At 33.0% G+C, this 15,052-nt stretch overlaps 1 protein-coding gene across 1 annotated transcript in view; it reads right to left on the bottom strand.

Moving 5' to 3' along the window:
- Window positions 1-14,643, bottom strand: part of LOC143254602 (helicase POLQ-like) — a 58,970-nt gene extending 44,327 nt beyond the window's left edge. Inside the window, exons 1-3 of the mRNA XM_076509751.1 lie at window positions 14,352-14,643; window positions 8,558-8,699; window positions 6,399-6,503 (exon numbers count right to left, since the gene is read on the bottom strand). Of these exons, the coding sequence (XP_076365866.1) occupies window positions 6,399-6,503; window positions 8,558-8,699; window positions 14,352-14,608 (504 nt within the window). The 5' untranslated portion in view covers window positions 14,609-14,643. The remainder of the gene's footprint in view (window positions 1-6,398; window positions 6,504-8,557; window positions 8,700-14,351) is intronic.
- Window positions 14,644-15,052: the final 409 nt, after the last annotated feature.

Here is a 15,052-nt window from a genome sequence, read left to right as displayed (position 1 = left end):
AGAGCTATCAAACAGAAAGTCAGATCCTTCTTTTAGTTTGAATACAGAGCTATCAAACAGAAAATTAGATCCTTCTTTTAGTTTGAATACAGAGCTATCAAACAGAAAATTAGACCCTTCTTTTAGTTTGAATACAGAGCTATCAAACAGAAAATTAGACCCTTCTTTTAGTTTGAATACAGAGCTATCAAACAGAAAGTCAGACCCTTCTTTTAGTTTGAATACAGAGCTATCAAACAGAAAATCAGATCCTTCTTTTAGTTTGAATACAGAGCTATCAAACAGAAAGTCAGACCCTTCTTTTAGTTTGAATACAGAGCTATCAAACAGAAAATCAGATCCTTCTTTTAGTTTGAATACAGAGCTATCAAACAGAAAATCAGATCCTTCTTTTAGTTTGAATACAGAGCTATCAAACAGAAAATCAGATCCTTCTTTTAGTTTGAATACAGAGCTATCAAACAGAAAATCAGACCCTTCTTTTAGTTTGAATACAGAGCTATCAAACAGAAAATCAGATCCTTCTTTTAGTTTGAATACAGAGCTATCAAACAGAAAATCAGATCCTTCTTTTAGTTTGAATACAGAGCTATCAAACAGAAAATCAGACCCTTCTTTTAGTTTGAATACAGAGCTATCAAACAGAAAATCAGACCCTTCTTTTAGTTTGAATACAGAGCTATCAAACAGAAAATCAGATCCTTCTTTTAGTTTGAATACAGAGCTATCAAACAGAAAATCAGACCCTTCTTTTAGTTTGAATACAGAGCTATCAAACAGAAAATCAGACCCTTCTTTTAGTTTGAATACAGAGCTATCAAACAGAAAATCAGACCCTTCTTTTAGTTTGAATACAGAGCTATCAAACAGAAAATTAGATCCTTCTTTTAGTTTGAATACAGAGCTATCAAACAGAAAATCAGATCCTTCTTTTAGTTTGAATACAGAGCTATCAAACAGAAAGTCAGACCCTTCTTTTAGTTTGAATACAGAGCTATCAAACAGAAAATCAGATCCTTCTTTTAGTTTGAATACAGAGCTATCAAACAGAAAATCAGATCCTTCTTTTAGTTTGAATACAGAGCTATCAAACAGAAAATCAGATCCTTCTTTTAGTTTGAATACAGAGCTATCAAACAGAAAGTCAGACCCTTCTTTTAGTTTGAATACAGAGCTATCAAACAGAAAATCAGATCCTTCTTTTAGTTTGAATACAGAGCTATCAAACAGAAAGTCAGACCCTTCTTTTAGTTTGAATACAGAGCTATCAAACAGAAAGTCAGATCCTTCTTTTAGTTTGAATACAGAGCTATCAAACAGAAAGTCAGACCCTTCTTTTAGTTTGAATACAGAGCTATCAAACAGAAAATCAGACCCTTCTTTTAGTTTGAATACAGAGCTATCAAACAGAAAATCAGACCCTTCTTTTAGTTTGAATACAGAGCTATCAAACAGAAAGTCAGACCCTTCTTTTAGTTTGAATACAGAGCTATCAAATAGAAAATCAGATCCTTCTTTTAGTTTGAATACAGAGCTATCAAACAGAAAATTAGATCCTTCTTTTAGTTTGAATACAGAGCTATCAAACAGAAAGTCAGACCCTTCTTTTAGTTTGAATACAGAGCTATCAAATAGAAAATCAGATCCTTCTTTTAGTTTGAATACAGAGCTATCAAACAGAAAATTAGATCCTTCTTTTAGTTTGAATACAGAGCTATCAAACAGAAAGTCAGACCCTTCTTTTAGTTTGAATACAGAGCTATCAAACAGAAAATCAGACCCTTCTTTTAGTTTGAATACAGAGCTATCAAACAGAAAGTCAGACCCTTCTTTTAGTTTGAATACAGAGCTATCAAACAGAAAGTCAGACCCTTCTTGTTACATCCACCTGTCACATCCTCTCTTTCAGGATTTGTTAACAGTTCTTTATTATTCTTAATACTATGTTATGTGTAACCAATAGAAATTTAAGGTTTTCATATATCAAATGATGAATTATATTACATTTCATTATCTCTGTGAGTACGAGTTCCATTCCCATGAGAAAGATAATAACTAGTTTGGATTAATTTGTAATGGTTCTTCTCATATAATTACAAATCTAGAAAAACCACAGCAGTTAGAGAAAACTGCATGTTATTCTTCTACATTCTTTGGTGCATTATTTAATTAAATAAAAATCATTTAATGCACAACTACCATTAGTATAAAAACAAATAGGGTTAAGTGTTATTGACAGTTGACATCAAAAAGAAAAGAAACAAAGAAGGTCCAGTTATGTTCTGTATTACTTGTTGTTCACATGTATCATTTATTTATTACTTTAAAAGTAATCCAAATGTGAAAATAAGAGGAATCTACTTAGGTTAGTTAAGGTTAGATTAGGTAATATAACAATACAATTTTCACATGAGCAGCTCAGTGTATCTTTTGTATTAACATAGTTTAATAGTGTAATGAGAACCCCACAATCCCCAAATGATTTACAAGTTACAATAACATGAGTACTAGTTTAACAAGGGTTCAAAGAGAAATAAAACAATAAAATGTAAATATGTGTATACTTAGAATACACAAATCACTTACAATATGAAGCCACTATAGGAAGGAAAGAAAAGATAATTTAAATTAATTACAATTCTTTTCTTGTTGTCACAAGTTTGATCAAAGTTGGTCAAAGCATATAGAGTTAAGGTAGAGACAATAATGGATAAAATATATAAAGTTTTACCACAAACAAACATTTAAAATGTTGTTAGGAGGTTTCAGAGATTATGCAAATGAAATTTGAGATCGTCTTTTAATCTTATTATGGAAATCACTTTGCATCCTGTTTAGTACAAGATACTTGATATATTCATGCACAAACCTTTCTTTAGTTTATGGAAAATACTTCACTAAAAAAATATGATTTATTGTTTGTTAAAGACTTGTAATTTTACTGAAAGTTTACTTAATGTTAGCAGTATCAAATGTATGATGTCAGGTGATCGGTATGTTAAACACTTGTAATGTTTACTGAAAGTTTACTTAATGTCAGCAGTATCAAATGTATGATGTCAGGTGATCGGTCAAATCAACTGAGCCCATGGTTGAGAGAATTAATGCATTTTGTTTTGTGCTCTTAATTATTTAAATGTTGAAATCAATGAATGAAGTTAATTCAGTGAAGTTTGCTACAAAGGCCTTTAATAATTGTATTAATTTTAACTGTGAATAAAGATACAACGTGGTATCATAAAAGCTAATATAATATACTGAAGGGCATTCACTGTTTATCATTTCCAGTTGTATTTCAGCAATTTTCCACCTTCTGTATATTACACTGAGATAATTTAAATGATAAGACATTTACGGTAGATATCTTCTACTGGACTCTTACTTTGCAAACTAATTTCAAGGCAATCCATTAAGAAATACCAGAGATATTACATCTACAATTATGATTTCTTTTTTTCTTTTTTTCTCTCTTTCTCTTGGCACCAAATGTATGGAAACTTTATTTGATAAAGAAACATGTTTAACATTTATTAATTTTTTTCACACTTGGTACACTGATAGATCTTTTCAACCGACAACTGCGAGTCTCAATATAACTTGCATTACAAACTTACTCAACAAAACTGCTCAAATTTGATAAAAACATTTGCATACAGCTACATAAAAGCAACAAGTTATCGTTTTAACATCTTTACCACAGCATCACTTGAGAGTAAAAGTAGATCATTTTTATTTTTCTCATTGGTATTAAAGATGGTTGACTTAGAGCAATAACATCAAGATACACAAGTTCTATATAGGCCAAGCAAACTACGCGAGTTGTTTCTAGCTCAAGTTTCCAAAACAATCAAATGGGTAGATGGTCATTACTGGTTGTTCATTACTAACTTTTCAGTTTCTATCATGTGGTTTGACACAAGTGATTTCTACATTCTACCCATGTGTCTCAAGTTGTTAACTTGATTTTATTAAAACTTTATTGTTTATCTCGCCATTTGGAACACTTTGGATGGTCCTACTCAGTTTCTTGTAACTACATTTATTCCACTGCAGTTCTTATTTCCAAAATGCTCTTTTTAGATTATTATTGTTTACACAGACTTTGAAGATCACTTCCAATATGAAATGTGCCCAGAACTTAACATAGTGCTTTCTACCAACATTAAGATAAAATGATACTAATATCATTTTTATGTGAAATAATAAAATTAACTGAAACAGTAATAAACTATGCAAGTAACAGTTTCAAGATTTGAAAGTAGCAATTCACTTTCCTATGGTTTCTAAGTGAACTAGTTAAGATTACAAACAAATTTGTAAAAAACAGATTCAAGATGAAAATATAGCACACTGAGGTATCTACTCACCTCCAGTCCAACTACACAAAGAACAAGTGTCTGTAATGATTTCCTTTCAGTATTATTCAAACTTTGAGGTTAAAATATAGTACACTGAGATATCTACACACCTACAGTCCAGCTACACAAAGAACAAGTGTCTGTAATGATTTCCTTTCAGTATTATTCAAACTTTGAGGTTAAAATATAGTATACTAGGATATCTACACACCTCCAGTTCAGCTACACAAAGAACAAATGTCTGAGTGATTTCCTTTCAGTATTATTCAAACTTTGAGGTTAAAATATAGTATACTAGGAAATCTACACAACTCCAGTCCAGCTACACAAAGAACAAGTGTCTGTAGTGATTTCCTTTCAGTATTATTCAAACTTTGAGGTTAAAATATAGTATACTAGGAAATCTACACACCTCCAGTCCAGCTACACAAAGAACACGTGTCTGTAGTGGTTTCCTTTCAGTATTATTCAAACTTTGAGGTTAAAATATCTTTCAGTATACTAGTTAAAATATAGTATACTAGGAAATCTACACACCTCCAGTCCAGCTACACAAAGAACAAGTGTCTGTAGTGATTTCCTTTCAGTATTATTCAAACTTTGAGGTTAAAATATAGTATACTAGGAAATCTACACACCTCCAGTCCAGCTACACAAAGAACAAGTGTCTGTAGTGATTTCCTTTCAGTATTATTCAAACTTTGAGGTTAAAATATCGTATACTAGGAAATCTACACACCTCCAGTCCAATTATACAAGGTGTCTGTAATGATTTCCTTTCAGTATTATTCAAACTTTGAGGTTAAAATATAGTATACTAGGAAATCTACACACCTCCAGTCCAATTATACAAGGTGTCTGTAATGATTTCCTTTCAGTATTATTCAAACTTTGAGGTTAAAATATAGTATACTAGGAAATCTACCACCTCCAGTCCAGCTACACAAAGAACACGTGTCTGTAGTGATTTCCTTTCAGTATTATTCAAACTTTGAGGTTAAAATATCGTATACTAGGAAATCTACACACCTCCAGTCCAGCTACACAAAGAACAAGTGTCTGTAATGATTTCCTTTCAGTATTATTCAAACTTTGAGGTTAAAATATCGTATACTAGGAAATCAACACGCCTCCAGTCCAGCTACACAAAGAACACGTGTCTGTAGTGATTTCCTTTCAGTATTATTCAAACTTTGAGGTTAAAATATCGTATACTAGGAAATCTACACGCCTCCAGTCCAGCTACACAAAGAACAAGTTTCTGTAGTGATTTCCTTTCAGTATTATTCAAACTTTGAGGTTAAAATATCGTATACTAGGAAATCTACACACCTCCAGTCCAGCTACACAAAGAACACGTGTCTGTAGTGATTTCCTTTCAGTATTATTCAAACTTTGAGGTTAAAATATCGTATACTAGGAAATCTACACACCTCCAGTCCAGCTACACAAAGAACAAGTGTCTGTAGTGATTTCCTTTCAGTATTATTCAAACTTTGAGGTTAAAATATCGTATACTAGGAAATCTACACACCTCCAGTCCAGCTACACAAAGAACAAGTGTCTGTAATGATTTCCTTTCAGTATTATTCAAACTTTGAGGTTAAAATATAGGTATACTAGGAAATCAACACGCCTCCAGTCCAGCTACACAAAGAACACGTGTCTGTAGTGATTTCCTTTCAGTATTATTCAAACTTTGAGGTTAAAATATCGTATACTAGGAAATCTACACGCCTCCAGTCCAGCTACACAAAGAACAAGTTTCTGTAGTGATTTCCTTTCAGTATTATTCAAACTTTGAGGTTAAAATATCGTATACTAGGAAATCTACACACCTCCAGTCCAGCTACACAAAGAACACGTGTCTGTAGTGATTTCCTTTCAGTATTATTCAAACTTTGAGGTTAAAATATAGAATACTAGGATATCTACACACTTACAGTCAAGCTACACAAAGAACAAGTGTCTGTTGTGCCTTCCTTGCAATGTAATTCAAACTTTAAGGTTAAAATATAGTACACTGAGATGTATACTCACCTCCAGTCCAACCAGACTAAGAACAAGTGTCTGTAGTCCTTTTCCTCCATCACAGTTCAGACTACTTTGACAGACTTCTTCAGAGGAGGTAAGTAACTCCAGTACCTGTAACAATTCATTATATTATGACCTACAGGTAACAATTCAATCTCAACATCATATACTGGCCAGATTTGATTATCAAATTACCTGCAGGTAACAATGTAATATCAACATTAAGTAACATTTCAATCTCAACATTACCTACAAGTAACAATGTAATATCAACATTACCTACAAGTAACAATGTAATATCAACATTACCTATAAGTAACATTTCAATCTCAACATTATATACTGGTCAAGTTTAAGTATCAACTTAACCTACTGGTAACAACTGCATCTGAAGATTCCCACAGCTTTGTTCTTCAGGCTGGTGTTTATAGTCTGTCTTACTTCCTGCTCCAGTTCTGATGGCTTCTTCAGTTACTTTTGGATTTACAAATACTTGACAGTATTATTCTAATGTTGCTTTGTTTTCATAATAAAGCAGGTTACCATTTCTGTTAGTAATGATTGAAACAGTTCGCGTGTATTTAAGGCTTACCTTGTGGTATCCTTATGTAGGTCGATAAAATCTTTACTATACTTCATTACCCTTTCTTCACTTTACATTTTCCTTTGATTTTAACCATGATTCAAACAGTTTTTTTTTTTTTTCTTGTTTTAACTATGCCATACAGTTCCCTTCTTCCTACCACATTCAGTTTTCTTTGTGGCACATTTAAAATATTAATGATGGTACTTTTAAAACCTTACCACACTTTCTCACAGTTCTGAGTGTTGTCTTTGTTGTTACATTTCTAGCATCTTTTATTTCACTTTTTCTTTAACAGCATCTTCATTAAGTTTCCTCAAGTCCATCACTTTCACATAGCTTTGGGTAGGTTGTCCTCATTTTAGTGACTTTAAAACCATGATGACTAGATGTTCAGTATTTATGTATATGTTCAATATGGTCTTTGAATCTCTGGCAGGTCTTCTCTGAGACAGTCTTGTCAAAATATAATCCATCTGTAAGGCTTGGGTGTAATTGTTCAATTTGTACTATATGTATACCCAAGTTGTATAATGTTGGAAAAATTTAATGTCATATAAACCATACTCAGCACACATAGCTCCAGTATGTGCCTTCCACTATACAGTGTAGCCCAAGGATCATCTTCTTCCATCTACTCCACCATAACAATAAGATCAGTGTCTCACACCTTGTTGGTGATATTCGATAGTTACTGGATTATGAATACAGTGGTTGATCTTTTAACTTGATCAGTACGATCATTTTCAATATTTATATTTGGGATCCGATATAAATCTGGCTGTTTATGGAATGTTCTTTGACATGTTCAAACTTTTTCACACCTGCACGGTTGCACACTCGGTCTTCAAACTTTTTTCACACCTGCACGGTTGCACACTCCGGTCTTCAAACTTTTCACATCTGCGGTGCACACTCCCGGTCTTCAAACTTTTACATCTGCGGTGCACTCCGGTCTTCAAACTTTTTACATCTACATGGTGGACACTCCCAGTCTTCAAACTTTTTACATCTATATGGTTAACACTTCTGTTCTTCAAACTTTCCACATTGTGTATAGTTAACATTTCTTATCTTCAAACTTTCAACCTTCTGTCTGACAATCAACACTACTATGCCTCAACCATTTACTTTACAACTGACGCTACCAAGTCTCAATCTTTTACCATACAATCAACACCACCCAACCTCAACCTTTTATCTTGCAATAAACACTACCCAGCCTCAACCTTTTATCTTGCAATAAACACTACCCAGCCTCAACCTTTTATCTTACAATAAACACTACCCAGCCTCAACCTTTTATCTTACAATAAACACTACCCAGCCTCAACCTTTTATCTTACAATAAACACTACCCAGCCTCAACCTTTTATCTTACAATAAACACTACCCAGCCTCAACCTTTTATCTTACAATAAACACTACCCAGCCTCAACCTTTTATCTTACAATAAACACTACCCAACCTCAATCATTCTTCTTATTTATTTTATACTTCTAATCTTTCAGTTATTTTTTCATCAGTTACCTAACTATCATTTGTTAAATTCACTTAAAAAATAGAAAAATGAAAGAAATACCTTTCTTTCTTCTCCTGGCTGTAGGATCAAAATGCTTTCACCTGAAGAGTCAATTCCAGCTCGACCAGCACGTCCGACCATCTGTTTATATCGGCTTCGGGTGAGGAAGGCAGTACCGACATATGGAGCCCTTAATATTACTCTGAAAATATTCCATTATAGATGTAATAATTCATTACATATACTAATAACTGAATAAATATTTCATATTTCTTAAGAATTTCAGCATCCTGCAGAACATACTGAATCTTTTGGAATTCAGAACACTATACAAGACTACAATACCAACTAACAAATATGTGGTTACACATTAGCTGTGCATAAAATTTTTTATCAACACATTGTTTGAACAAAAACTTTTCATTAGTATTATGAAAAATCATTTCCTTACAATACAAATCACAAACATAACAGCTGAAAACAGTACAGCATGTTTGATATCCTTATATCTTAATCTATAATACATTACAAAGGAGATAAATTATGATCAAATGGTAAACATTACCAGGGACGTATTGAGAGAAATTATATTTATATGATAAAATTGTAAAGAGTTGAAAAGATGGATTCTGTCGATATAATAAAGATATACACTACAAGGGAGGTAAAGAGAGGGATTATGTTGATATGATAAACGCTACAAAGGAAGTGAAGGGATTGATTGTTTTGATATGATAAACACTACAAGAGAAGTAGAGAAAAAATTACGTTGATAAATACTACAAGAGAGGTGAAGAGATGGATTGTGTTGATATCACAGACGCTGCAGGGGAGGTAGAGAGATGGATTGTGTTATTATGATAAACACTACAGGGGAGGTAAAGAGATGGATTGTGTTGGTATGATAAACACTACAGGGGAGGTGAAGAGATGGATTGTGTTGATATGATAAACACTACAGGGGAGGTAGAGATGGATTGTGTTGGTATGATAAACACTACAGGGGAGGTAAAGAGATGGATTGTGTTGATATGATAAACACTACAAGGGAAGTGAAGAGATGGATTGTGTTGATATGATAAACACTACAGGGGAGGTAAAGAGATGGATTGTGTTGATATGATAAACACTACAGGGGAGGTAAAGAGATGGATTGTGTTGATATGATAAACACTACACAGGGAGAGTGAAGAGATGGGTTGTGTTGGTATGATAAACACTACAGGGGAGTGAAGAGATGGATTGTGTTGGTATGATAAACACTACAGGGGAGGTAAAGAGATGGATTGTGTTGATATGATAAACACTACAGGGGAGGTAAAGAGATGGATTGTGTTGGTATGATAAACACTACAGGGGAGGTAAAGAGATGGATTGTGTTGGTATGATAAACACTACAGGAGTGAAAGAGATGGATTGTGTTGGTATGATAAACACTACAGGGAGGTGAAGAGATGGATTGTGTTGGTATGATAAACACTACAGGGAGGTGAAAGAGATGGATTGTGTTGGTATGATAAACACTACAGGGGAGGTGAAGAGATGGATTGTGTTGGTATGATAAACACTACAGGGGAGGTGAAGAGATGGATTGTGTTGGTATGATAAACACTACAGGGGAGGTAAAGAGATGGATTGTGTTGATATGATAAACACTACAGGGGAGGTGAAGAGATGGATTGTGTTGATATGATAAACACTACAGGGGAGGTGAAAAGATGGATTGTGTTGATATGATAAACACTACAAGAGAAGTAGAGAAATAAATTACGTTGATAAATACTACAAGAGAGGTGAAGAGATGGATTGTGTTGGTATGATAAACACTACAGGGGAGGTGAAGAGATGGATTGTGTTGATATGATAAACACTACAGGGGAGGTAGAGAGATGGATTGTGTTATTATGATAAACACTACAGGGGAGGTAAAGAGATGGATTGTGTTGGTATGATAAACACTACAGGGGAGGTGAAGAGATGGATTGTGTTGATATGATAAACACTACAGGGGAGGTAGAGATGGATTGTGTTGGTATGATAAACACTACAGGGGAGGTAAAGAGATGGATTGTGTTGATATGATAAACACTACAAGGGAAGTGAAGAGATGGATTGTGTTGATATGATAAACACTACAGGGAGAGTAAAAGAGATGGATTGTGTTGATATGATAAACACTACAGGGAGGTAAAAGATGGATTGTGTTGATATGATAAACACTACAGGGAGAGTAAAAGATGGATTGTGTTGATATGATAAACACTACAGGAAGGTAAAGAGATGGATTGTGTTGGTATGATAAACACTACAGGGGAGTGAAAGATGAATTGTGTTGGTATGATAAACACTACAGGGAGGTAAAGATGAGATTGTGTTGATATGATAAACACTACAGGAGGTAAAGATGGATTGTGTTGGTATGATAAACACTACAGGGAGAGTAAAGAGATGGATTGTGTTGGTATGATAAACACTACAGGGAGGTGAAAGAGATGGATTGTGTTGGTATGATAAACACTACAGGGATGTGAAGAGATGGATTGTGTTGGTATGATAAACACTACAGGAGGTGAAGAGATGGATTGTGTTGGTATGATAAACACTACAGGGAGGTGAAGAGATGGATTGTGTTGGTATGATAAACACTACAGGGGAGGTGAAGAGATGGATTGTGTTGATATGATAAACACTACAGGGGAGGTGAAGAGATGGATTGTGTTGATATGATAAACACTACAGGGGAGGTAAAGAGATGGATTGTTTTGATATGATAAACACTACAAGAGAAGTAGAGAAATAAATTACGTTGATAAATACTACAAGAGAGGTGAAGAGATGGATTGTGTTGATATCACAGACGCTGCAGGGGAGGTAGAGAGATGGATTGTGTTATTATGATAAACACTACAAGGGAAGTGAAGAGATGGATTGTGTTGGTATGATGAACACTACAAGTGAGATGAAGAAATTGATTGTGCAATTATGATAAACACTACAGGGGAGGTGAAGAGATGAATTCTGTTGATATGATAGACACTACAGGGGAGGTGAAGAGATGAATTGTGTTGATATGATAAACACTATAGGGAGGTGAAGAGATGAATTGTGTTGATATGATAAACACTACAAGAGAGTTAGAGAGATGGATTGTATCGATATGATAGACACTACAAGGGAGGTGAAGAGATGAATTGTGTTGATATTATAAACACTACAAGAGAAGTAGAGAGATGGATTGTGTTGATATGATAAACACTACAAGAGAAGTAGAGAGATGGATTGTGTTGATATGATAAACACTACAAGAGAGTTAGAGAGATGAATTGTGTTAATATGATAAACACTATAAGAAAGATAGAGATAACTGTATTACTAGGCATTCCATAACTGTGACCTATTTACTGTATCAAAATGTGGGTTAATTCTTTCAGAATGGGCTTGATCCACAGAACTAACCTCGTAATCATTCTGTACATGTTATAGTTTTTATGCTATAACTTCTAAATTAGTAAACACATGTCCATAAAATTTGGCAGATTATCAGTAAACTACAATGCTTTAATATTTAAAATCTTTATTATTGTCTTAAGGTTTATTAAGGAATACTTTTTTAAGATTCTTTTTCTCATTGCATGTTGCCTATCCAACATGCAAAGTAGTTTTTCCTTTTAGGATTAACAATACTTTTATGCAAAAGAAAATTTTCAAATTTCACATGTGAAATCCTTATAATGTTGAGATAGTTTTACCAAACAATTAAGAAAAACGATATATTTTATCTGTTATCTTCACTAACAAATCTCAGTTCCTAGTTCAGTCCAGTTGACCAATCTTGTAACCACAATATAAAATTGGGAAATAAATATAAATATTTGGACTAAATCTCACAACATTGTAGGTCTATATAGATTTATATATTGACTTTTCAGACATGCCTGGCTAACAATACAGAAGTTACAACAAAGCACACATACACTCACATTTAATATCCAATAATATAAAACTTGGCTGTGTTTTAGTGGTTTAGTGTTTTGTAAAATACAATGAATTTCATTTAACATACATTATATGTATATAGATCATTAGTATATACAAACAAGTTCTTACACTTATTTTCTTGAGACATAGAACAGTAAATAAAGCAAACAATTACTTCTTCTAGTTACGAACCTTGGTACTTGATTGCTGCTTGTCATTGTTTGCTAAGTGTTATCAAATTTTGCATGTGGGTATGTGAAATAAAGTATGTTTTTTAGATTTTGATACATTTCAATAACCAAAAAAAACAAATTATTCTTCAGAATTCCACTATCAAGTTTATTAACTAAGCTGTATTTGAGTCTGGAAAATAAGAAATTTCAAACAAGCTAAAGACACAACTTACCAGAAAGAGATGATATTGTTACAATGTCTAGGACAGCTACAAGGGAGACATCTTAGCTTTAAATTGGTTAATCACTTGTTATATATGGTAAACACTAACCTGTAAATGTACATCAGGAACCATTCCCAAAAATGGTAAGAAAACAGTAGGGTCACTGTGTTTGATTCAGTACTTGAGCAATATCTCAGCAAATTGAAGAGAGAAGTTTGTATTTTATATTCTAGTTTGTCAATACTGGTAATTTGAGTTGCTAATTCATAAAAACCATGTACTTTGTATTTTATATTCTAGTTTGTCAATACTGGCAATTTGAGTTGCTAATTCATAAAAACCATGTACTTTGTATTTTATATTCTAGTTTGTCAATACTGGCAATTTGAGTTGCTAATTCATAAAAACCATGTACTTTGTATTTTATATTCTAGTTTGTCAATACTGGCAATTTGAGTTGCTAATTCATAAAAACCATGTACTTTGTATTTTATATTCTAGTTTGTCAATACTGGTAATTTGAGTTGCTAATTCATAAAACCATGTACTTTGTATTTTATATTCTAGTTTGTCAATACTGGTAATTTGAGTTGCTAATTCATAAAACCATGTACTTTGTATTTTATATTCTAGTTTGTCAATACTGGTAATTTGAGTTGCTAATTCATAAAAACCATGTACTTTGTATTTTATATTCTAGTTTGTCAATACTGGTAATTTGAGTTGCTAATTCATAAAAACCATGTACTTTGTATTTTATATTCTAGTTTGTCAATACTGGTAATTTGAGTTGCTAATTCATAAAAACCATGTACTTTGTATTTTGATATCACAAACATCTCATTTGAACCAGTGTTGTATTCAACATACGCACACAAAAATCAATGTTCATGTATGATTATTTAATAGTTACTTTCAAATTAAAAAATTAAATAATGTATCATATACACATTTCAATTATAATGTACACTTTGATACAAACTTAATGACCTGAATTCATAAATGTTGAATGAGAGTCAAACACAATGATATAACCTTTGATCTATGACCTATATGGAAAGGGTTATTATAAGTATAGTTTCACCTAATCAAGGCCTACAGCTATATTATCGGTACTTATTAACTGTGGCCTATTTAATGTATCAACATGTGGTTTAATACACACACAGTCTCTCATAATGAAGACCATCAGCTGTATTAGCTGGCATGTCCAGTATAAAGTCAGTTTTAACCTTTAGTTCATAACCCTGATTTAATTATTAGTCTGTACACTCACTAGCTAATGAAACATAAGAAACATTAAAGCACTAGCCAAATTATAGAGTGGAATTCTTGTAGAGTTGAATCTCATTTACAGTGAATATCTTACTACAAAACAATCCTATGTTTTTCTTTCACATTAGGAAATATAATTTGATTACAGATAAAGTCGTTTTTCAACTTATCACATGTTCACAGATTGTTTTTACTTCCACATACCTTTTAGCTGGGAGGTTCACACCAGCAGCTAATGTTGACGTACATGCTAGACAACATAGTGTACCCATCATGTAAGCCTCCTCAATTAACTTTCTCTCATCCATTGTTAATCCACTATGATGATACGCAACTCCATAAGGCAGGGAACGACTCAGTACGGGACATGTGAATTCTCCACCTTCACTAATTAAAACTTTGTACAGGGCTTTTTTCTCCTCTGTCTTATGACTTTTCAATATTCTAGACAGTGAAAACATCAAGAATTGTTTTATTCATTACTGAATAGGCTACTTCTAATATCAAACTAAATAATACAATTTATGCTGTTTAACTATTTACAAAAATACTTAAAATGGCATCTTTTGTCTCTACAAATACTGTATAATTACTAGTTATTTTGGATTCTTACAATTTCTGTAGCTGACATACAATTAGTCTTAGGTTAACATACAATTTTAATGACAGAAATGTTTTTACACCACATAATGCTACAAGTACAACACCAGTAACTTGATTTTGATATTATCTGCTTCCTTCACATAAAGCACAACTATAACAGGTCTCAAGAAATCACAACCATGTAACTATTTCAGTTCCATGTCCTACTTAGTATTGTCACAAGTCTTCAAAACTACAGAAAAATACCCTCACTTATTTCATGAATTTATGTGAAAAAGTTTGGTGTTAAAATGTAGATCATA

This window comes from Tachypleus tridentatus, chromosome 6 (assembly GCF_004210375.1).
Source record: "Tachypleus tridentatus isolate NWPU-2018 chromosome 6, ASM421037v1, whole genome shotgun sequence".
Taxonomy (NCBI): Eukaryota; Metazoa; Arthropoda; class Merostomata; order Xiphosura; family Limulidae; genus Tachypleus; species Tachypleus tridentatus.
This window is presented reverse-complemented; position numbering and strand designations above follow the sequence as displayed.